The sequence below is a fragment of the Camelus dromedarius genome, chromosome 14 (assembly GCF_036321535.1).
Source record: "Camelus dromedarius isolate mCamDro1 chromosome 14, mCamDro1.pat, whole genome shotgun sequence".
Lineage (NCBI taxonomy): Eukaryota > Metazoa > Chordata > Mammalia > Artiodactyla > Camelidae > Camelus > Camelus dromedarius.
In genome coordinates, this window is record NC_087449.1 from 23,589,816 (window position 1) to 23,614,578 (window position 24,763).

Genomic DNA, 24,763 nt, shown 5'->3' on the forward strand with positions numbered 1-24,763 from the left:
AAAAAATTGAGACTTTGAGACACTGTTCTTAGAAGAAAGGAGCACTGTTTTTTAACAAGAGAAAAATCAATCATAACATTCCTTCCTATACAGAACTTGAAACCCCTAAGAATTCTAAACTTGGCAAAAGACAGCTAACAGGTAAGACATGAGATGCACATTTGATACCTTCCTCTAAGGTGAAAATGATCATGTTGCTCCTGTATACCAGCTTAAAAAATTCAGCTCATAGTACTCTTTGAAGTGAGAACTCAGTACTTGTTTTCTTTTTTAATGCTGAAATATTTTGCAAAATAGAATTCATAGTCTTTGGATTCCAAGTAACTCTATGAATAAATTGTCATAACTCTTGGTGCTGGAATAAAATCTGTGAACATTTCCAGATCAGGAAAAAAAAAGTGAGAGAAACTTTAGATTAACTAGATACTGCTGTCACAGAGCTTCCTGCTTCCCCAGAGTCCAGTGATGGTGAGCACTCCAATACCTTGGACAACTCATAAGCAGGAGCATGCAAGCACTGATGGGCTGGTCTATAGCCACGCCGCTATGCTTCAATATGATTGGTCCAGGGACGCTCCTGTGAGGCTGTCCCCATGGGAACCCTTGTTCCTTTCCCATGGATGCTGATCTAGGCCAAGGGGCCATTTTCCTGACTGTGCTGCCTTTGGTGCCTCATTTCTAATGCAACAAAGTGAACTATCAACCAACGATCAATTTTAGCATCCACATCTAGCCTTCTTATGATCTATGTCCTATGTGATTTCAAGGGCTTGTGTAAACACACTGTGGAAAAGGCCTTCATGATCAGCAGAGGAGATTCACAGAGAGGCACACTCTGCACCTTCCCAAAGAAGCCCCACTGAGTAGAAGGCTTCAGGGAAACTTACATTTGTCTTATGGCTCGTTTCCATCTGGGATTTTAAATTTGGCCTAAAGTGTCCTCATTGATTCTGAACATCACTTCCATACAAACACGCATAGAGTCTAAATTGAGTCAACATAATTCCTGAACATCTGTCCTGAAGAAAAGGCAGCAGGTAGACAAATGCTACGGTATATACATTTTGGGGCACGACCAGTCATGGCGACCAAAGGTGAATACACAAAGCACTGTTTAACTTTCCTTTTTGGTTTCATGCTTAATCATAAGGTTCTTTTCCTCTTCACTGGTTTGCAGTTTTCAGTACTTGAAACCAGATGTACCAATCCCAACGCCATGGCATACACCCTGATGGAGTATTAATCCCACAGTGTGTTTTTTTTCTGGCTGGTGTCTGCCCTGCTTGGTAAGACACAGTTAAACTTCACAGAAGATACTTGTTGCAATGTCTGCTAAATGAGAACCTTACTTTAATAAAAACATTTGAATATAAATCTTTTCTACGACTTTCTAGTTTTTCCTGTATACCACATTTACAAAAGTTGTGTGCATTTTACAGATCTGCAGAAATCATTGATTCGGTGTGTCCATGAATGTTGGAGTCTCCTAGCAAAGATGGTTGCTTTGAGTCTATTTTGTAGGGTTTTTGAGATTTGTTGCCAAAAACGGTGATACCCATTCCACTGGGATGATTTGGAATCGACATGTGTGGGAGTAAGGGAATATTTGCTTCCTGATTGGATCCTGATGAAGGCAAGCTGGTCACATGACCAGTACTAGTTGACCCACTGGCACTGCTCGGGGACCGACTCTTGGGAGGTGGGCAGTGCTGGATCACTCTGGGAGGACCTGGTGGCTGATAGTGGGCAGCTGGAAATGCTGCGTATCCAGGAGGTATTGGGTATCCATTGATGGGGATGAACCGCTGGTTCTGAGGTATCGGTGGGCTGATGAAACCAGCAATCTGGCCCTGTGGTGTAATACCCTGGCTCGGGAACATATAATTGGGATACCTGGGGTTACTGAGATTACTCACTGGGCTGGCACTAAGGGAGGTCGTCTGCGTGGTGGCATTTCCGCCCGAAGGAGTAGTTGAGCTGGTGTGACTTGAGAGCCCCTCCCAGGACCGAAGCCGGACGTGAATATCTTTAAATCTTGGTCTCCTGGAAGGAATCTCATTCCAACACTCCGTCATGAGGCTGTACATTCTGGGTGGGCAGTCTTCAGAGCATGGTAACAGCTGTCGTTTTCTCACCATTTCGATCACTTCCTGGTTACTAAATCCATAGTATGGCTGGAGTCCAAAACTGAAAATCTCCCACAAGACAACCCCAAAAGACCAGATATCTGAATCGGAAGAGAATTTGCCATACATAATGGCTTCAGGGGGCATCCAACGAATGGGCAGCAAAGACTTACTCTGTACCCTGTAGTAATCAGCGGAGTATATTTCTCTGGAAAGCCCAAGGTCTGAAATCTTTACGTGAAGTTGCTCTCCGATTAAAATATTGCGAGCTGCAAGGTCCTTATGGACAAAGAAGTGACTAGACAGGTACTCCATGCCGGCTGCAATCTGAATTGCAATGTGTAGAAAATCTCCGTGATCCAGGCTGGATTTTACAGTCCCGTCTTCATCACTGCTACAGCCAACATCTGAGTGTGGGGACCGCATGATGAGGAACTCATGCAGATCTCCCTGATTCATATACTCAAAAAGCATACACACAGGCTGTTCCTGGGTGACGGCCCCTAGAAGGCAGACAATATTGGGGTGGTGTAGTTCAGCCATCAGAGAGGCTTCCTGCTGAAATTCTGTCCATTGCTGGGGGTTGTTATAGTCTTTCAAGGTCTTTATAGCAACTAACTGAGCATGGTCCATGCCTGGGAGGTAGAGGTGGCCCTTATAGATCTTTCCAAGGGCACATTCACCCAATTCTTCCATAAAACGTACAGCGGAAAGAGGCAGTTCTTTTGCCTTGCTCTGTACAAGAGAAAGGAAAAGAGTGGTTTAAAACACTTCTTAAGACAAGACATCCTGGCATCTGAAAGGAGGGGTTGGGCATATTGAGAAAGGCTCTATAAATTAAATTAAATACAACATCGTACACCTATAAGTCTTTAAAATTGTTGGCGGCAACTTGGAGGAAGTGCCATGGGCAAATTTCTGTCCATCACTCCCCTATCTCCCCATCCATACCCCCTGCTCCAACAATGGTTTTCTGCTGCTGCCTAGAGTCTTGCTATCCCAAGTGTGGTCTTGAGACCAGCCACATCAGGATCACCTGAAGCGCACTACAAATGCAGACCCTTGGGCCCACCTCAGACCTATGGAATCTGGATCTGCATTTAACAAGACCCCTGGTGATTTCAGTGAATGTCAGCGTGCGAGAAGCACTGCTGCAAGAGGATACAGCCTTGAATTCTTAGCCTGGCACTTGGAGTGATTGTGATTTGGTTCTATTCTTGCTACATCTCTAAGTGATGGCCTCACTTTGGTTAAACAGTTCTCCTCAGTGTCCACATGCAAGCACCATGCACATTCTTGCCTAATATTTTTGTTCTTCCAATGCTCTCCTATTTTTAAGGTATATATTGAGCTGAAAGCCAGAGAAACCAAAACAAAAGACTGTCCTGAGGTGTTCATAGTGGAAGTGGGGAGGTTTGGAATGTGCTCCTCTCTATTTATCAAATCCTTGCTCTGAAACTCTCCCTGACCACTCTGGTCGTTGCCTCATCTGGAACCCTTTTGGCTTTGTGGTCTGAATGCTGCTATGTGCAAGACACAGTGAGGTGGCTGGTTACATGCATGACCTCCGCAGCCAGACAATTTGAGTCTGAATCCTGCCCTTTCCACTTACCAGCTGTGTGACCCTGGTTACAGTATTTAACCACCCTGTGCCTCAATTCCCCCATCTATAAAATGGGATGATAACAATTATACTTACCTCATAGGGTTCTTGTGAACTTCATGCTATTTAACCTTTAGCTAATATTACCTTGCTGTTGCTTTTCTTCCTATGAATATATTTTGTCCTCTCAATCAGATTTAAATCTTTTGAAGGCAGGCATTGCCCTTCATACCAACTGATTATCTATGGCTTTGCAAGTGGGTTGTTTACTGATTGATCTTAAAACAGACAGGAGAAAGCATCCAGCTCACAATGAAAGTAAGTATTAAATTGTGACATTTGATCTTGACAGTAAATGTCTATTATGTCATGTGTTTTTACTATTTTTGAAATTCACCTGAAATCTACCCTGACATTTAATCTAATTTGTTAGGAAAAAAGTCATAAAAGCAATACGTTTGTTCATAAACTGATTTTTAAAATAATCCCTTTAAATGCACTTTCAATCCTTATTTTTTAGAAAAAGAATACTGCTGTGGTGAGTATCCCAAATGAAGCTGACAATTTTGCAAATACATATGGAATTCAGAGCGCTCCATACAGAGTTTAAAGCAACAGTTTAGAAAATTAAGTAAAACATTTCTCTAAACCAAACTCCACTAATCTAAAATTCATGATGATTAGTTCTGTTCTAGGCTGATATTTTCCAGGGCAAAATGCCCATCAGCCTAATGGTAAGTGTAAATAAACTTGCAGCAAAATACCCACTTAAAAGGACAAAATAGAATTGAGGATTTTGAAACTTTAATTCCTCCATGTAAATAATACCTTATTTTATATAGGTCTCACTGATTTGTTAAAGTAGATTTTATGGAGTTTAAAATTTTTGAAACTTTAATTCCTCCATGTAAATAATACCTTATTTTATATAGGTCTCACTGATTTGTTAAAGTAGATTTTATGGAGTCTTAAAAAATTTTTTTTGTTGTTTTTTTTTGGGGGGAGGAGGTAATTAGGTTTATTTATTTATTTATCTAACTTAATTGAGGTACTAGGGATTGAACCCAGGACCTCGTGCATGCTAGGCATGCACTTCTACCCCTGAACTATACCCTCTCTCCTGTGAATACTTTATAGTACAGTTACTTCCGCTGAAAATAACGGCAACCCATTGCTTTAAACATTCAGGAAATTAAAGCTTATTAATCCAGTCCTAGTAATTATAGTATTCTTTGTAACAGCAAAAGATTAGAAATACCCTAGAAATAACCTGTCTATTTAGTGGAGAATGATTAAATTAATTGTGGTGGAGCCAGTAAACAGAATATTATAAAGCTGTAAGAACAAATGAGGACACTTTCTATGTACTGATATGGAAAGATCTCCAAAATCCTAAGTTAAAAATAAAATGTAAAAGAACAGTGAATGCTGTATGCTGCTTTTGTATGAAAGCAGAGGAGAAAAAGAACAAATATATTCATATTTCTTTCCACAGGCATAAAGAAACTCTGAAAGGATGCTCAGGAAACAGCAGTGGTTCCTGGATCAATATGGAAGTGGGCACTGGTGGGTGGCGGGAGGCAGACGGGGGAGATTTTTCACTTCATGCTTTCTGACCTCTTTACATTTATGAACCAGGTGAACATATTAGCAATGAAAAAAGTGAATAATTTAAAAACATAAGACATATCTTTCCAACTGATTGAACCCAGGAAATTCCTTCTACAGTCACGGTTGCTTCACTCTTTTTCCTTTGGCTTCTAGGGTCTGGATTCCGTGGGTGCGAGGGACTTCATTTGGGAGAACAGGATGTGGGTGACAGGAGAAGTAACCAGGTGAACCAATCCTACTCTTTTCTCTTGAAGCCCTTCAATGATTTTGCTTTCATGGGCAGAATAATCCGGGGTGAATTTTCCCCACATGACATTAAGATAGGGATTTCCAACAGAACTTTTCCTAATGACGTAAATGAATCCAATTTATGTGAAAGTCCCGTGAATGGCACGGACAGTATTATTTACTTTTCGACCTAAACAGGATCCTCATGCTTTTGGTGGCAGAGAAGGGTGAGGGACTGAGTAATAAACTACTTTTGAGGGAAACCGGGAATTAGGAACGAAACCCAAGGAATAGTAGACTGATCTCATGAGGAGTTAGGCCTCCTTCCCCTTCCCTGCCAAGGTTAACCCATAGGCAGGGTGGGGCAATTCAAGCCATGTGACCTTTGGACTCACACAAATCTGAATTTGCATCTTGGACCTGCTGCTTTCTATTAAGAATAGTTAATATTTATAGACAACTTACTATGTGCCAGACACTGTTCTAACTACTTAACAAATATTAACTCACTGACTACCCCAACCCTGTGGGAAAGAACCTATTCATTAGATGGCTGACCTTCGGTGAGTTTGTTAGCTTTTAACCTCTATTTCCAAATCTATGAAATAATGTAGTATCTAGCTTCCATAATTGCAGTAGGGATGAAATGTAACAATGCATGAAAGTAATTTCCACCTAATAAGTGCTCTTTAAATCAATTTTACTGTCCTTATTAGGGAAGTAATCCAGAAAGCAGAGTCAATGCAAATGACTTAGATCCATTTAAAGCCTTACATAGTTCTAGATAGTCTTCTACAATTCTATGTTTAAAATAAATGTTTAAGTTTCTTCTTGTTAATCTTTCTCTGTTCTCCGGTAGTTGTTGGTTTTTGTTTTTGTTTTTTTAATTCTTTAAAAATGACAGAGTTTGTTTTGGAGCCCAAGGGTGGGCAAGAATTTGAGTGGCCTGTGGCCTGCTCCTCTGAGGGTTCTGGGAGATGCAGACGGAGGTGGAAGAGTGGATGGTGGCAGATGGGAAAAGGAAGCAAGCCGGCCAAGCCTGTGGGGACGGGAAGAGAAGAGGAGGTGGACAGGACTTTGGCGCTGGCCTGACACATGGCCCCTGGGGCTTCACAGCGAAGAAGGCCGGCTGCATTCCCCTCCACTGAGGTAAGCAAATTAGTTCTCTGGTATTTGCCTTTGGAAGAAGAACTCCTACTCTTGCCATTTTACAGATGGAGAAAGAGGCTTAGAAAAGTATCAAGAATTTTTAGGAGAGCCAAAAAGAGCTGCACTTGCGTGTATAAGGCCTTCTGTTTGAAACCAGAGAAGCCTGCTGGCCGGCAAGCCCAGCTGGACACAGCACGTCGCTGGAGGCTCAGCCTGGGGCCTGACACCTTGCAGGGCTATGAGGTCGGCCTTCCGTGTGTGGTCACTCTGTGGAATGATAACTGTTTTCTCCCTGTTCAGACCCATGACAAAGTACATTTTGACTCAAAGTGAGTCTTGTCACATGTCACCAATACCCGGCGGGCCAGACAGCAGAGAGTCCCACGTCTTCTGCAGCCAATTGAAGGAAGGAGTAGTTCACCAGAGCTGGTCATAACCAAATTTGGGGATGTGCTTTGGAAAGAAGCACGTAAAGTAACTAAAAAGGCAGATTTCCCAAAACCTTTCCTTGGAACACCTGTGCAGCAGCCGGTAATAGAAAGAGCCAGAAGAAAAAAAAAAACAAAACAGAAAAACCTGCTCAGAGCTTGGTTTCAGGGGAACAATTTGCACAGTGATTTGCATTTTTAAAATGCTCAAGTTATTTGGTACAAATGAGTCTTAACTAGAGACTCATTTTCAAATTTCACATAAATCCCGAACTAGTTAAAAAAGCATAAAAACCCTTAAAGAAGCAGTCAGTAGACTGTACGGTGACGGCAGGAAATTAGCTGTATTGTTGAGGAGCAGATGGTTTACATTATACAAACCCTTTAGGCTAAACTTGTTTAGGTCTGGCATATTGTAAATTATATTTTCGTAATGAAAGTGAAATGACCTCTGCTTGACCTCAAGTGGGGTTTGTCTGTTTGAACCAATGTAGTGGAAAACTATGAAAGAAAATGAAGTCATAAAGTTTTGGCAGTTCAATTTTGGCTCATTTCAAGTTAAGGGGTTATAAATCTGTTTAGTTTTTGTTTGACAAGTATTTGTCATACAGGGATGTACAAAATGTAAAGAAGTGTAAAATACACATGAGGCACGATGCCAAAGTAAACCAAGTACAAAGGAAAACTGGAATGAATAGGGTCCTGGGCTCCTATCTCTTTATCACTCCCTCCATTAGTTGAATGACAGGATGGGCTCCGTTTATTATATGCTGTAAGGCAATTAAGTACCTTAAAACTGAAACAGGCTTTCAGTTTAAATGTTAACATTTTTACTCCTCAAAGTAAACACACATCTGCCTCAGTGCGGTTTTAAAAAATTATATAAATTTGTGCGGCGGGGTTAGGGGGGTGGGAGGAGAAAAATCAAAGTTGGATGTAGAAGTTGATACAGGATTCTAAAATCTGATTGTGCTTCTGCCTCGAGGAATTTTTGAACAGCAACTGTATTCGAGTTTACATGAGCTCTTCACAGAAGGAAATGAGAGAACATCTGAGACGTGAGTCATGAGATGTGGGTCCGACGCGAGTCTTGCAGTCCCGTCTAAAGAGCTGCTAGAGAGGCCCGGCGGATGTTGGTGGCTCTCTCACCTGTGTGATCAATACTAAGTGGGGACAGGTGCCCCTTTTAGAGCCATTAACTTTAGGTATGAAAGCAATGAACCATGTGTAGACTTTTTAAAAATTGTAATTATGTAGATGGCAGATGAAAAGGAGGGCAGCCTCAGGAATTTTCTCTCTTTTCACTTTTGGGAAATTACACCTTAGGCGATAACACACTTGAAATGACTCCTCTGGGTGACACAGCTTGCGACTGGACTGCCGCTTCCCGCTCACTTGCCCTAAGAGATTACCATAGGAGACGAGAGGAGGACTTTGCAATGACCACCAACATTTGCGTGCAGCACAGATCCTGCTCTGTGACTTTTCACCTGTAACCTGAACAGTGTATGACTGATTGCTCTGCGTTTGAGTCCAACTTGAAATAGACACACAGATAAAAAGCAGAGCCACGTGAGGGTGGAGGGAACCAGAGCCCAGAACAGTTCTCTGGGACAGGAAGGTGGCTCGAATAGCAGGTGCTGGAAAAGGACTAAGGCTGATACTCCCACAGCGGACCCAAACCTCCCCCTGTAGTCTTTGCAGCCTGTACTTGTGCCTTTCCCATCCCTCACGCCCTGGGACGGCTGCCGTTTTACAACTCTCTTTTGTTCTACATTTGCCGATTCTAGTTGGACACAAGTATCTGCAGGAAGAGAGCAGACCCCACACAGGGGCATTTGTCCTCAGTCTTATTAGAGGAATAATGAAGCAGATCCTGGCCTTGCTGAAATTAGAGGGGTATTCTGGGTAATAGCAAGACATTACCAGGTCTGTTTCTTTTTGCAAGCACAGTTTTCTCTGAGAACTGTATTCCCTGGGGACTTACGCTCTGACTCTCAAGTACTAACCAGCAGAGTCTGCACCAGAGCAGCACTGGAACCCCCCACAGGGCTTGGTGAACCACAGATTGCCTTATTCTCCGAGTTTCTAATTCTGTAAGTCAGATTCTGCAGTTCTGACAAGTTCCCAGGTGATAAGGATGCTCTTGGACTGGAATAAATGAGAGAACCACTGGAATAAATGAACATAGCTTTCAGAAAAAAAAAAAGAATATGACTTTCTGGATCAGATAGTTACTGAGTGTCTGGGTTCTTGCTATCTACATGATGAATGACCACAGTGTCTCTGAAGAACTTGCTTGAGCAATTCTGACACAAGGCAGAAACAGTAACACTCTGCTTGGGAAATGCCAGCCAGAGAAAAATACAAGAACCACCGACCGGTATTTTACTGGGTTATACTCTGCATGGCTACTGTCTTAGAGAGATTCAAGCTTTTGAAATAGAAATCACTCTATAGCTTGGGCCGTGTCATCAGTTTATTCTATTTTCATGGGCAGCCAATTGTGTGGGATATATTTTAGTAGCTGATTATATCAGTCAGTCAACTGATACTGTATATACTAAACACCAAAGAGTATACACACAGAATAGGAGATGAGAAACCATGCAAGAACCACGAGGAGAGAGGACATAGCTCCTATTCTAGGTGTCTGTAATCTGAGCTTAATAACAGATACCATGTATTGAATACCTGCCACGTGCCAGACACTGAGATGGTAATAATGGCTATGATTTTTGGTGAGAAGTGTTTATGTGTTAGGCTGAAAGTGCTTTACACATATTAATTCTTTTCATCCTCACAATAACCCTATGGAATTGGTTGCTATGACCATTAACCCCATTTTACAGATGGAGAATCTGAGGAACAGAGTAGTTAAGCGATCCCACAACTAGCAGGCTGCAAATTCAAACTCCAGAGTCTGTCTTCCTCATGACTAGACGACACTCCCTCATCTGCTTTCTCAGGGCTTCGGGCATCAACTCATTTAATCCTCATCACAAACCCATGAGATTCATACTATGACTTCCCCACTTTATGGATCAAGAAATGAAGGCATTCAGTGGCTAAGCAGCTTGCCCAAGGAGGCACAACTGTTAAGTGGCGATGCCAAGATTCAGCTCCAACTATGTCTGGCCCCAAAGATGGAGCACTTTTCTGGGAATTAGTGGTAGTTTTCATCTGATCTTCAGAGGACTCTGCAGTTTGAAAAGCATGAGGCCCATTGGTGTCAAAGTGGAATGTCAAGGCATAATTGCTCTCTGGTTGAGCCTTGTTGGTCCCATTGGTTGACTGGGATAAGTGAACAAAACCTTTCAACAGCAGCCTTCACCTGAGTTGGGCACAGAAGCCCTGGAGAGTATATGAAATTGAGATTTAAAAAAAAAAAAATTTTTTTTTAGTATCTGGACTTGGCTGTTGACAGGAATCTCCTTGACTCCAAAACCTGTCTTCCTTTCTTATGCATTTTACTTGTTCTTAGGTAAACAGCATTCGAGTTGTGAAACAACCGACTCCACTCATAAACAGAAATGACTGCATTCTGAAAGCTTAAAGGCCACGACCATTTTATCTGGGGAGGTTATGGACATTTTCAAGGACGACAGCCGTACTAAGTGCCCCCTGGCTCACGCAGTCGAATTCTTGAGGGAGTTTCAACCAAGAGGTTGCCATGTTTGCTCAGAGTTCAGCGGCACTTCTCTGGAAGTGATTTCACTTCAGAAACAGTTCTTTATAATGTAACTTTCCGATGGCTCATCTGAATGCCTGGTGGTGGTGGCCAGGGTTGATTCTGTGGTGGAGTTACTCTATTAATGTCAACAGGAGAGGTTCTATTCTGCCTGGAACAGATGCCAGTGATTTTAACGTCAGCCTGAGCCACCACGCGCTCGTAACTTAGGCTTGTGTGTTTCAGTCAGCCTGGCAATGAAGGAGTAGAGTGAAATGGGGAACCCTTGAGCTCTGGACCCGGGCAGACCTGGGTTCGAGTCTTGGCTCTGCCACTTACTAGCTGTGTGCCTTTGGGCAAACTCTTCATCTCAAGCCTCAGTTTTCTCACTCCCCAAATCAGGCTCAAACTAGCACCAACCTCAGAGGGTTATTATAAAGATTTATTGAGGTAATGCGTGTGAAGCACTTCGGCTTATTCACGATTCCCGTTTTGACATATCCCATTATGAGGCTCCTTCCTGGAGGTAAAGCTTCTACGGACACAGGTGTAAGCAGAGGTGCAGTGCTGGGCAGCCTCCCAGGCCTCACTGCCAGGCCCTCTCCACCCCGAGGGAGTGAACAGGGCGTGGGGCCAGAGGATGCCCACAGGAACACCAGCGCTATCTAAAGGGCTACCTCTATCATCTTTGCCGTGACTCCCTTGTCCTCACCTCATTTAATGCTGTGGGCTGCTGGGTCCGATAGCTTCCTCCCCAACCCGCAGTATCCTGTACACAGCATTTGGTAGCTAATCAAAAGGTTTGTAATTGTTCACATCATCACCAGAACAAAAATAATAGTAACCTCTAGCTGTTGAGTACCTGTGAGGGGCCAGACACACTATTTTGAAATGTCAGAGACATCTCTTTTAGAACAGATTGGTGGTTGCTAGAGGTGAGGGGTAAGAGGGAAGGTGCAAAATGGGTAAAAGGAGTCAAAAGGTACAAACTTCCAGTTATAAAATAAGTAAGTCATGGAGATGGCATGTGCAGCTGGTGAATAGAGTTAATAATACTGTATTACATATTTGAAAGTTGCTGAGAGAGTAAATCTTAAAGGTTCTCATCACAAGAAAAAATATTTTGTAACTACGTATGATGATGTTGGCTAGGCGTATTTTGAACATGTTGCACTATACAAAAATATTGAATCATTATGTTACACACCTGAAACTAATGTCATGTATGTCAATTATACCTCCATAAAAACAATTTAATTTAAAAGTGTCTTTTTTTAAGGACTGTTTGTATCCTTGTTTTATAGTTTCAGAGAGTGTGCTTACGTTCCCATGGCAAGTAAACAATGGAGCTACGTTTTGTAATCATATCTTTCTGTCTCTAAATCCTTGATCTTCAAAATTTATCATACTACCTCCCAGAAGTAAACTAAGAACAAACGTGGCTGGAAGGGTAAGGTAGGCCCAGAAAGTACAGACTCCTGGGTGCCGGGAGGAAGAATTTTATAACTTGAGATTGGTCCTTCCAAACTGGGGAATCCTTATGTCAAGTGGGAGATAAGCAATGCCAGAGGATGAAATCAGCATGAGACAGAGAGGAGAGAGAACTGACAAACATCAGAGGAGGCTCCAATTAGGGAGTTAAAAGAAGAAGAACTAGTGAAGGAAGCAGGAGGAGACAGGAGGGGAGCCAAGAGAAAAAGCATTTCAAGATGGTGGTTAAGAATGCCGAATGCTCCAGAGAAATTAAACAGGACTAAGACTTGGAAACGGTCACTGGATTAAATTACATCACTGGTGATTCCCCAGAGGCCATGTCAATAGAACGATGAGCTCAGAAGCCTTGGGACACCAAGGCTTTAAAGAGTGAGTGTAAAAGTTGTTGAGGACATTTTAGCACTGAGTGTCGTGACACTGGATAAGGACAGGAGTTTCAGAGGGGTGGCCAGACCGCAGCAGGGATTTTGAGATGGGAAGTATGCTGCCAGCAAAAGGGACAGGCCCAGAGAACATACATGTCAGGACGTTCAGCAATGATCTTGGCTGGAGAGGCAAAGGAGAGATGAATAATCTGGAAGTGAAGAAACAGAGAAGCTGGCAAGAGACGAGGGTTGGTTGAGAAATAAAATACAGCCACCAGCTTCAGCAAGCTATAGGCAAGTCCTGCTTTCCCCTAACTGTTCCTTGTATCAGCCAGGAGGTGCAGTTTGACCCATAGGCCCTCCGCCCAGTCTTTCTGCCCCTCATCCTCAGGCTTCTCCACCCCCTAACCTCTCTGCATGTCTAAATCTCATGGAGGTGCATCCCACAGGGAAGGACAGAACTGGGCTCACCCTGGGCTTGAGGGGGAGGCTCGACTTTCTAACTCCCCAAGAAGCAAGCCCCACAGCTTTTTTCCCTCACCAAGACTGCTCTGTGTTTCACACCTGACAGTTGTGGGGGTGAGGTTGGGGAGGAGGCAAAGGAAAAGAATCAGAGAGACGAGAAGTTAGGGTTTCCAGGCTTCTTGGAGAAGGTTCATTTTCCACAGTACTTTTAAAAAAAATCACCTACTCAGACTGTAAAACGTGTAATGTAAGATATAAAAGTCCTACTTAGTTCTTGCATCACCAGAGTCCTGTCAGAGGATTTTAAAGATGGAAATGATAGGAGATTATCTAATCCAGCTGAATGGCTTGACATCTCTTGCTGAACAGAATAAAAGGAAAATAAACAAGCCGTCCTTCTGCAGGGATGCAGTCGACTTCTTTCCCTGAACAGCTGAGAAAATTGAGACACGGAGAGGCTTACGGGCTTCTCAGGGTCACAGGGCAGTGAGAGGCAGAGCCAGGGGAGCATCTCCATTTCCTGAATGTTCAAGGCTCAGAGTTAAAATGCCTCTCTGGTCCACTGGCTTTCTTTCCCCACAGATCAGAAGGAGACTTGTGCCTCATCAAAAGTTTTAACTTCCAACTGCGCCGTCCACCTCTCTGGGGACGCAAGCCAGGTCCGGGCAGCCAGTCTGTCTGCGGCTGCCTATTGTCCCAGCAGAAGAGTATGAATTTCTAATCCCCTAGAGGAGCCTCTTCTTAATCAAAACACTCGGGGTGGGGGTGGGGTGTGGGAGGGGTGGTGGGGGTGTAAAATCAGCTCAACAAGTGGAGAGAGACGGAAAGAGATAGTTTAAACCCTGAAGGGCACATTCATTTGGATAAATAAGAATGAGGGCAGGGCAGACCAGCTTCTACTCTTCATTCCTCTTTTGCATCCCAGCCTCCAAATATCCTTTTGATTTTACTCTGGTAGGATGTTTGTTTTCAGGATGTTTTTTGCCCCCTCTCTCTTTCTTTCTTATGTGTGTCCCTTCTTTTTAGATTTTATAGGTACATGTAATATTTATGTGTCATTGACCTTTCAAAGCAGTCTTAGAGATTGACTGTTTACATTGAGGAATTTTCTTTAAGGTCTACAAAGTCCTTTGTGCTTTTTCCAGGAAAGGCACTCAGTAAGAACCAAAACAAACAGCTGAATAACTCAAATTTGATTGGAACCAAATCTCTTAGGAGAGTAAGGAGGAAAAAAAGTTAGCATTTGTTTTGTTGTTTCCTTTCCCCTTCTTGACCCAGTCAAGGATACTTGAGCCATTCCCCTTTCCAATCTGATTTGGGATTGCTTGGGAGCTGTTGGGCTTGGGAGCTGTTTAAGGCTAAATTCTAAGCCTTGTGTTGGAGAAATCTTGACACTGGGAATATTTTGCAAGGCACATTTCAGAAATGATCCAGAAATGATGAAAACAAAGTTTGCTTCACCAAATCTTTGGGAAAATGTAGCCAAGTATATTTTACATTGGTCTCCGTGACCATGGACAATAAAGGACCGTTACTGCTCTGCTCAAGTTGCACATGTCCCTGGCAGGACCGGGGCTGTATAATGCGACTGTTATCCAGACCTCTTCAGGAGGTCTGTCACAAGCCAGATGAGGCCTGTGGCTAGTGTTCAGCTCAAAGTGACCAAATGGAGTCATATTTAGTTGTCTGCCTGGCCCCTCAATCCCCCTTCCCAGCATGATTTGTTCTGTGAAAAAGTTATCATAAGGTTGGGCAAGTGCAAGGGCTTTTACCTAGACCTGAAAAATCTTAACGTTCACACTTCATCCCTTCCAATTACTAGCTCTTTGACCTTAGGCAAGCTACCTAATTGGGTGGCGTCTCAGTTACCCTGGTTGTACTAGAGTGATAATAATGCAGACCTTTTATAATAGGCATGAGGATTAAGTGAGAGAACGAATGTAAAAACTCCTGGAATAGTTCCTGATAATTTGTACCACTCAATATATATTAGTTTTCTCTATCTGTGCCACAAAGCTCTCTGAAATCTTTATTTAAAAAACTACATAAATCCAAAACATCATGCCTGTTGGACATCATGTGTTGCAAAATAAACCTCCAGTAAAAATGGAATTGAGTTGCAGATTGAGGCTGACCTACAAAACTGATCATTTTTTCCCAAATGGAAAGGACTCTTCCTATGATTCCTGCCACAGATATGAGGAACCCACCTCCCCAGGATGGTGGCTGCCGCCCAGTGATGACTGTAAACAAACTGATCTGGGTCTCTCTCCTACCTGGAATTCTGGTATTTGTAAGGCTCCTTAACATTTAATAACAGAAATGACAGGGAAAGATTCTCATAGACAAAGACTATTGCACTAGAGGCTTGAAGTCGCAAGATATGTAAAAGGTCAACTAGTTATTACTACATGAATGTGCAATAGTAGTATCCTTTCTGTTTTCCTCTATTACATTTGTAAGAATTAAGTGTGGTGTTATATAACATGCTACAATGAATATAAGTTGCCTCGCTAGCAGCCTGGATGTCAAGAGTTAAACCTCCACCTCCACGCATTCCCCCAAGACACTAAGTGAACTCTACAGTGTCCAGGGTCTTTTTTTTTTTTTTTTTCCTGGTAAAAATTCACACTTGAGAGAACAGTGATTTTGCTTGGGACAGAAGACTTAAAAATGAATTTTCAGCATTTAAGAAACCCCAAAACCTTACCAACAAATATGACTTTGCAGTAGAAAAATATTTTAAGTCTTCTTAAATTAAATTAAAAAAAAATCCAGCAGCAAAGCAAAATAAAATTAAATGAGGACTATGTGTCAGCCCAGTGATGCTACTCTACTTATTGGGTAAAAGGATTGATTTGGGTGTGAAGGCATTTTTCTCCCTAAAACTGCATTAAAAACAATGTATCTCCTCTTTGTGAGGGTCAAAAGAATAATATGGTCACTAACCCATGGAGAAAATAAATATTTGTTGAATGAATGTTCCTATGGACTTGGAATATGAAGAAAAGGCAGGCTTTTGTGGACGCAAGAATCCTAAATTATTTAAATGAAATCTCTTTGCCGAGAGGTCTGGGATTGAGGTGCTGGCTTTCTGGAGAGAAAGCCTCTGTTGTATTTCAGCTCCAAGATGTGGTGTGTGCTCCATTTCAGGGAAGGGCCAGTGACCCTGGGTTTCCTGCCAGGACCTTGAGCAACTCAAATATTGAAAGATGTGGAGGAAAAGCTAAAAGGAAGTGGATTGATTTAGCACAGAGAGCAGAAGGCTAAGGTGGGCTATCCTAAAAAAGCATTCAAAGATTACAGGAAGGAGAGCACTTCTCTTAAAATAGGCTCGAACCAAAGAGAAAGGGGTTTAGGTTAGACATGAAAAGGATTTTTAAAATTGTGGTAAAAACCACGTAACATCAAATGGTCCATTTTAAGTGGACAGTAGTGTTAAGTACATGCACACTGTTGTGCAATCAGAAGGATTTTTGACAGTGAAGTTGGTGAACAACTTTCAGTTTCTCTCTCTCTCTCTGTTCATCTCTTTCAGCTTGATTGTGAGAGTATGGAATTTCCTTCTTTAAAATTTGGAAAAATAGTTCTCATTCTGAATCCAAAGTGGCTGGTAAAGATGATCTCATAAGGATTCCTTGCAGGCCAAACTCTACGGTAAGGCAGTCATGTGACTGGCTCAACATTCAACTGGTTAAACTGATGAAAGTACGTTCAAGCTGCCTTGGGCAAAGTTAGAGATGTGTGGTTATGCTGAACAGGAGCTCTAGCACTTAGAAACTTCTGACTCTGTATCATTTGATTTCTAAGCTTGGGAGGGCTATAAGTTCTGCCTTAACTTGAAGTCCAGAGAACAAATGCAGCTCCATACTGCTGGTCTTACCTTGGGTTTGTATGCATTCAACATTGACATCTCTACATTTTGACCTCTGACATGTTTCGGTTGCCTCTGGACAGGTGGTGACGATGACTTCTGGTTATTGCGACAGACACAAATGAAGAAGAAGAGCAAAGCAATGGCCAGGGGGATGGCAACACTCGGCACCAGGATGTACAGGATCTCCATTTTATTCTTCTCCTTGGAATCCTTTGAATCTGGGTGCAGAAATGGAAAAGAGCAAATGTTATACTAGTTTAAATAACATGGATGATATTACACTGCAGAGTTTAAAACGACCTCCTCTTCTTCTATACATAAAAATGTATTGTGAGAAAAAGGAACCATTGCTTATTACAATTTGTTTCCATCAAACCTTCAATGTGATTTATTAAAGTTTAAAGTTCAAACGTTTAAAAATTGCAGAGGGACATTATGAAGACTTTGCGTGTGTCTGGGTCCCCCTCGGATGTTGCATCTCTTTAGCCTGCATTTCTCCAACACCTTAAAAGTTAAACGCCACGTGGATGGTCTGTATACATCCAAGAGCATTAATGTGGACCACAGGGGTCTTCTTCTATTGGCTGCTAGCCCAAATCAACCAGAAATCATGCCCGTGTCTTGGCTGGTTTGGACATACAGGGCCAATCCTGCATCTTCCAGAATCAACATCACCAAAGAATCCTGGCCCCAGGGTCCACAAAGCGACAGGCCTGAGATGACGGGGACCCCAAGTCAGGGCCAGCTCAGCTTCTGATGAGCTGTGTGATCCTGAACAAACCACTCACCTCTCTGGGTCTTTTTCTCATCCACAAAAGTGAAGTATCTGTTTTGGATGGTGTCTATGATAACCTCTAGCACAACATCACTGTATAACCTGACACTATTTTGAAACCCAAGAGTTCTTCTTAAATGGTTTCATATGAACTCAAGAATTGTGAGCGCTAACAATTGGAAGTATACTTTTGAAATCTTATACATCCACTGTTACCATTGCTTGGAAAAGAATGTAACATGTATAGAAGGACATGAGGACACATACTTTTCTTTTTTTTTTGGTTTGGGTCTGACCATTAAACTAAATACCCTGGGCGCATACTAGAATTAATGAATTATTTGACTGGTAAAACAAATGCAAGCATTGTGGGACAGTAATTGGAGGAGTTACATAATGACATACTCTGATCACCAATAACCTCATCAGCTTTCTTGCTGTAAGAAAACCCAAAGTGTGAAAATGCAGACGGACACAAAATTCACAGATGATTATTTACTTAAAAGAATTAGCCACACATCCATTCCCTCATCCTCCCATTTGCTCAGTAAGTCAATAAACAAAAGCTACTACGGCCAAGCACTCTACTAGGTACTGGGAATACATAATTAAATACATAATTAAATCCTTTGCCCTTAAGGAGCTTGTGGTCTGGTTAGGAAAACAGAGAAAAGATCACTACAATATGCTGTTAGAAGTCCTACGAGGGAAGTATGAAAAGAGTGATGAAGAGACCCCAAAAGTCCCTTTAAACAGTGAGCTTCCCCAGCACATGGAAACGAGAATACACTACACGTAGTCTGCACTGGCACACACCTTCCTTGGGAACCTGCTGTCTAGTGAGACAGAGCAGTAACTGATCACACCACCTTCTCTCCACACAAACAGGCTCAACACAAGGCGTTAGGAAGGGCACCAAAGCCTGGGGGTTGGGACTGTGCTCTGTGGGTCAGCCCTCAGACGAGCTTGGGGAGGGGTAAAATCTGCTTATGAAGTATAACAAATATAATAGTTTTAGTATTTATTGAGTGTTTTCTACTGGAAGAAAATCAAGTTAGCTGTTATGATTCATACGGTCCAAGTATTGTTCTAAGCCCCCCCTCCTTTTTTTCAGTTTTTGTGATTATTTATTTTACTGATATGTAGTCAGTTTACAATGCTGTGTTAATTTCTGGTGTACAGCATAGTGATTCAGTTGTACATATGTCTGTGTGTGTGTGTGTGTGTGTGTATTCCTTTTCATATTCTTTTTTTATAGGCTATTACGAGGTATTGAATATAGTTCCCTGTGCTAGACAGTAGAACCTTGCTGTTTATCTATTTTATATGTAGTAGTTAGTATCTGCAAATCTCAAAATCCCAATTTATTCCTCCACTCCTCACTTCTGCCCCGGGTAATCACAAGTTTGTTTTCTATGTCTGTGAGTCTGTTTCTATCTGTAAAGAAGTTCATTTGTTTCTTTTTTTTTCTTTAGACTCCACATATAAGTGATACCATGTTATTTGTCTTTCTCTGTCTGACTTAATTCACTTAGTACAACAATCTTCAGGTTCATCCATGTGGTTGCAAATGGCATTACTTCATTCTTTTTATGGTTGAGCAGTATTCCATTGTGTATGTATATTCACACACACATACCACATCTTCTTTATCCAGTCACCTGTCGATGGACACTAAAGTTGCCTCCAAGCTGTACAATAATTAGTGCACTATGGGTTTGTATGCATTCAACATCGACATCTATGCATAAATAGTGCACTATGAACATTGGGGTGCATGTAGTAAGCATGCACTTTTCTTTAACGCACTTATTTTATTCTCACAACCAGCCCCATGAGGTAGACACCACCCTCAACCCCACTTTTATGGGTGAGGAAGCAGAGGGGCAGAGTGGTTAATTTACCTGCCCAAGGACACGCAGCTAGAAATTCAACAGCTCGGATTCCTCTCTTGTTGGTCTTGCTTCACACCTCCTGCTCCAGCTACTACTCTAGACTGCTAGTAATTTCAGAGTGGCTGTTGTTTTGCACCGATTTTTCATGGTAGGACTGCTCTTGTTTCGTGGAGGTGGGAAGGATGAAGGAGGTCTGAAAGGTGGGGAGTAACGCTGACGCTTTGCCAGGTGGGCTGCTTTTGAACTGCTCACTTTGGGCACTGCGGCAGGTGAACAGGCATCTCTGGAGACTGTTCTGATCATTCTAGTCACTAGAACTGGGTCTCGGGCGTTTTAGTAACAATTGTGTCTGCATGTCTGTAGGGGGGTGGACACAGAGAGAGAGCATATCTCTGTCTACATAGCTGTCTACCCACTTTACAGACAATGTAGCAGAGTAAAGGAAGATTACATTTTAGAGTGAGAAACCTCTGAAGACTGCCTTTATCATTATCTACGTAACCGTGAGTGGCACTTAAGCCTCTCTCAGCAAATTCATCTGTAAAATGGGACTATTTCAGAGAACTGCTGTAAACAATAAATGAAGTAACATGGAAAGTCTCTATTCTAGCACCTGTTACAGCTCAATCACTCAATCTTTACCCCCCACCCTTAGACCAGGAAAAGATTCAGGGAATAAAAGCTTTGGGCTGGAAATTCTAAATAACCTTAAGCTAAAAACCACCTCTCTGACCTCCATCGCCTCATTTATTCAAGGGGAGTAATGATACCTACTCTACCAATCCCATTTAGTTCATGTGAGCAACGACATTCACGAAGGAATCTTGGGAAATTGAAAACTGGCGCACAGTTGTTGGATGCTATGATTAGTATTCACATTTTAAAACAAATTTCAAATTTCTCAACACCCTAGGGGGGGGAAAATCCCTCTTGTTATTCTTGGATTTTCAGTGAAATCATTATGAGGGTAAGATTACAAAAGGAATGAGGCTAATTTAGTACAAAAGTAATGCTAGTCATTTTTCTGGCCCACATTTTTAGCAAAAAGAGAAAATAAGGCTCTCACCTGTCTGGCTAACAAAGGAGTCTATTCTGTACTCATTCCGTAACAGATTATTCACGGAACGCCTTTGATTGTACACGGGAGGGCTGGGACAAATCCCCTGGTAGGTCTGCAGGAGAACAAACTTCAAGAAGCTAAATCCTTTAAACACCGCCAAACTTGGCTCCTTCTGATTATACTGAGGATATACAAACGAGCACGATGTCTCCTTGCCAAGTGAAATAATCAGGCAGAATACGACGTGGTCGTGTTGGAAGTGACAGAAAACAAATTCAGGCCTATTGTGCGTCTTACAACACGCTTCCTTTCCCAGGCGGCTCTCTGCACTTGGCCAGAAGAGGAGTCCATGTCTGGCTCAAAAAACTCCATATAAAAACATTCAGCAGAGCAACTAACCTTACACATGCAACATTAGAAAACTAACATTTGCCCAACCCCTCTTTAATGTCCTAGCATTTTTATTACTCATTTTAACCTAGCACTTGGGTTTATCTTGGCTTTACACACAGACAACTTGAGGCTGAGAAAGGACAACAACTCGCCAAAGCTAGGAAGTGGTGGGGTCTCGGATGGAAGACAAGGCTGTCTGCCTTCGATGCCTTTGTGCTTTTTAAATCACATGACTAATAATAATTAAAATACCATATAAAATTGTTTTTCCTCATTCTCCTAAAGATTCCAAGATTTCTTCTCAGTAAGGACTGACTCATTATCTAGTGGGAATCATACTATTAAAAACAGTCACATAAGAACAATGGACAGTATTCTTACTATCCACGTTAAAGGGTAATGAACTCCTACAACACACTGCAAAGAAAATTGGCTGAAAACTAGAATGGGGAAGATTTTTAATACTTTGGAATAACTGTTTAAAAGTTAAATGCATGTATTAGTTACATCAAGTTAAATACTTGGGATTTTTGAAACCAACAATTTAGTCCGGACCACATGATTAATTTCCTTTTAAAAATCAACAATTTGGTATCACAGTTCACATCTGACATTCCTTTTTTATTTTTACAATGATATTCAATACTTTGATTAGTAATTAAAAATAATGGAGAAAATACTTCTTTCGTCTCCTGGGGCTTAAAGCAAGGTAAACATGATTTCTCATTCAAAAGGTACTTTCATGAAGTGAAACATCATCTGGGATATAACTTTGAGTTAAAACAAGAAAACACTCAGATTGCAAATCTGGCAAAGGTGGGAAGGAATCTTACAGAATTTCAAAGGAGATTAAACAAGATTAAATTACGATCTTGTCTGAAAAAATTTTTAAAGCCATAGAAAACAAACAGGAATCACCACCATTCATTATTTGAAAACTACATAGTAAGTGGGTCCACAGCAGATAGGGGCCTGCACCGGTGGTATTTGACACATACCTGGAAGCCAAAGGAGAAAACGTGGTAATTAGGCCTTCAGTTGGCACGCTGGGCCCAGCCATTCGCTCTCTTGACTTAATGATGGAAAATCTAAGTAGATGATCTATTGCCTTGTGTATTCTCAAATGATTTCTTTAAAAGACTCTGCATAGTTCATACATAGTGATTAAAATACTTCTCTTCAGAAAATGTTTTAACCACATTAGGTTAGGGGCAGTAACTCATTTGTGAGCACTTGAGAAAAACCTTAGTCACTGGAATCCACACAAGTTCACTAAAAGTTACTTTAAATCTCAGGGCTTCAGTTTCCTCCTATATGAAAGCAAAGAGTCAGGCTAATCTTTCCTTTTTAATTAAAAAAAAATTTTTTTAAATTATGGTTAAAAAAACACACATTTACCATTCTAATCATTTTTAAGTGTAAATTTCAGTAGTGTTGAGTATATTCACACTGTTGTATTGCTCTCCAGAACTTTCTCATTTTGCAAAACTGAAACTCTGTACTTATTGAACAACAACTCTCTATTTCCCCTTCCCCTCAGACCCTGGCAACCACCATTCTACCTTTTGTTTCTAGGAGGTGGACCACTTTAGATACCTCATATAAGTGGAATCATATGGTATTTGTCTTTTTTCTGGCTTATTTCACTCAGTATAATGTCCTCAAGTTCATCCATGTTGTTGCATGTGACAAGACTTTCTTCTTTTTTAAGGCTGAATAATGTTCCATTGTAAGAATACACCACATTTTCTTTATCCATTTATCCATTGGTGGGCATTTGGCTTGCTTCCTGCTCTGAGCTATTGTAAATAATGCTGCAGTGAATCTGGGTGTGCAAATATCTCTTTGAGATTTTGCTTTCAATTCTTTTGGATATATACCCAGAAGAGGGATTGCTGGATCATACAGTAATTCTGTTTTTAATTTTTTAAGGAACATCCATACTGTTTTCTTTTGTGGCTCACCATTTTGCCTTACTATCTACAGTGCAAAACGATGATAATTTCTCCACATCTTTGCTAACATTTGTTATTTTCCATTTGTTTTTGATAGTGGCCACCTTAATCGGTGTGAGGTGAGAGCTCATGGTCGCTTTGATTTGCTCTTCTTTAATGACAAACGATACTGAGCATATTCTCATATGCTTGTTGGCCATTTGTATATCATCCGTGAAGAAATGTCTATTTAAATCCTTTGCCCACTTTTTAATTGGGTTAATCTCTAAGTGTCAAAATCCCATAGGTTTTATAAAATTAAATCTCTTTCATCTTTGAGAGGATTATTTTGGCGTGGTAGGCCAAGCACATTTAAACTTCAGTAAAACATTTGATCAAGTGATTCATGATATACTATGGACAAATGATGGAGGGTTAGATAATAATACCAATAGATGAATTGTACTTCACCATATGGTTGTACTCGAATAGTGTTAATCAGCAAAACAACGTCGAATTATAGAGGGCTGTCCTTAAGAGACAGTGCTTGTTCAACACTATCACCAACTTCTGGATGATGACTTGTTCATCAAACTTGAAAATGGCCTGAATCTAGGAAAGATACCTAATTAACTATAGAAATAAAATTTTAGAGAATTATACACAACGGGCTAAAACAATGACCCAAAACCAGCAGCTGAAATTTTACATATAAATATTGTAGCTTGCAGTTAGGTTAAAGACTTAGAGAAGTCCATGATCTAGCAAATCTACCAAATAACTTCTGATGTAACCAAATTCAAAACAAATAAAAGAAGACTAAGAAGTTTTAGTGAAGACCTGAAGGCTCAATGGGACCTAGCAGCATGATGAAATTGCTCAAAAAAATTTCACAGATGGCACATCTAAGCAACAAGATACCCTTCATCGGCAGCAAGGAGTCATGGTCAAGGACATCACGGTCTTCTTCTGGTCTGCTCTGGTTAAAAGACACCAAAAAGTGTTTTCTACTATAAGAGTCATGTTTTTAAGAAGGGCTTTTTAAAAATCTTTTTTTAATAAATAAACTTTACTTTATTATTATCATTATTTTTAATGGAGGTACTGGGGATTGAACCCAGGACCTCGTGCACGCTAAGCATGTGCTCTACCCTTAAGCTATACCCTCATCCCAAAAGGGGCTTTGAAGAAGCAAAAAAACATCCAGAGGAGGGGGAGAGGAGGAAGAGGATGAGTAAGGAAAGGTGGGAATAGTTACATGTTCTTCAGACCAAACTAAAAATTAAATGAAGGATGTGACAGATGTCTTCAAATTTGGATGAGAAATGACACCAGAGGTTAAAAGCCAGATCTAGTATGTAGACTTGTCCCTTACTAGGGTTTTGTTTTGTTTTGTTTTAAATTTGCATTAGTGGCTAACATTTTTTTTTCAATCAGGAGATTTCACATGTAAGTTTTGGTTTCTGGCTTACCAGGCAGATTTTGAGCAGGGGGAGCCATCCCATAATCACTTTGGGGTAGAGAGATGTACCTGTCTCTGGAGGTCTCTGGCATGTTCAAGCAGATGCTGGTTGATTCCTATGGCTCATCTCAAGGTTCTCTGAATTTATAAACTGCATTGACATACCTTATTTAGAACCCTCTTGAACTTCTGACTCGCTTACGAAGCAATTGATTTAAAGCCAGTGAT

The 24,763-nt window shown here is 41.3% G+C and overlaps 1 protein-coding gene and 1 long non-coding RNA gene across 5 annotated transcripts in view; one reads left to right on the plus strand and one right to left on the minus strand.

Moving 5' to 3' along the window:
• The window catches only part of ROR1 (receptor tyrosine kinase like orphan receptor 1), a 165,999-nt gene continuing 141,236 nt past the window's right edge, over nt 1-24,763 (minus strand). The window contains exons 7-8 of the mRNA XM_064493507.1: nt 17,023-17,234; nt 1-2,861 (exon numbers count right to left, since the gene is read on the minus strand). Of these exons, the coding sequence (XP_064349577.1) occupies nt 1,434-2,861; nt 17,023-17,234 (1,640 nt within the window). The 3' untranslated portion in view covers nt 1-1,433. The remainder of the gene's footprint in view (nt 2,862-17,022; nt 17,235-24,763) is intronic.
• On the plus strand, nt 6,097-17,161 carry LOC116156903 (uncharacterized). 4 transcript variants are annotated; one of them, XR_010383800.1, is made up of 5 exons: nt 6,427-6,717; nt 8,131-8,350; nt 12,120-12,265; nt 16,678-16,796; nt 17,097-17,161. It is a non-coding gene; the product is annotated as an uncharacterized LOC116156903 (long non-coding RNA). The 4 variants fall into 4 exon arrangements; XR_010383802.1 differs by lacking the exons at nt 8,131-8,350; nt 12,120-12,265 and adding an exon at nt 6,097-6,131 and having other exon boundaries at nt 6,473-6,717; XR_010383801.1 differs by lacking the exon at nt 12,120-12,265.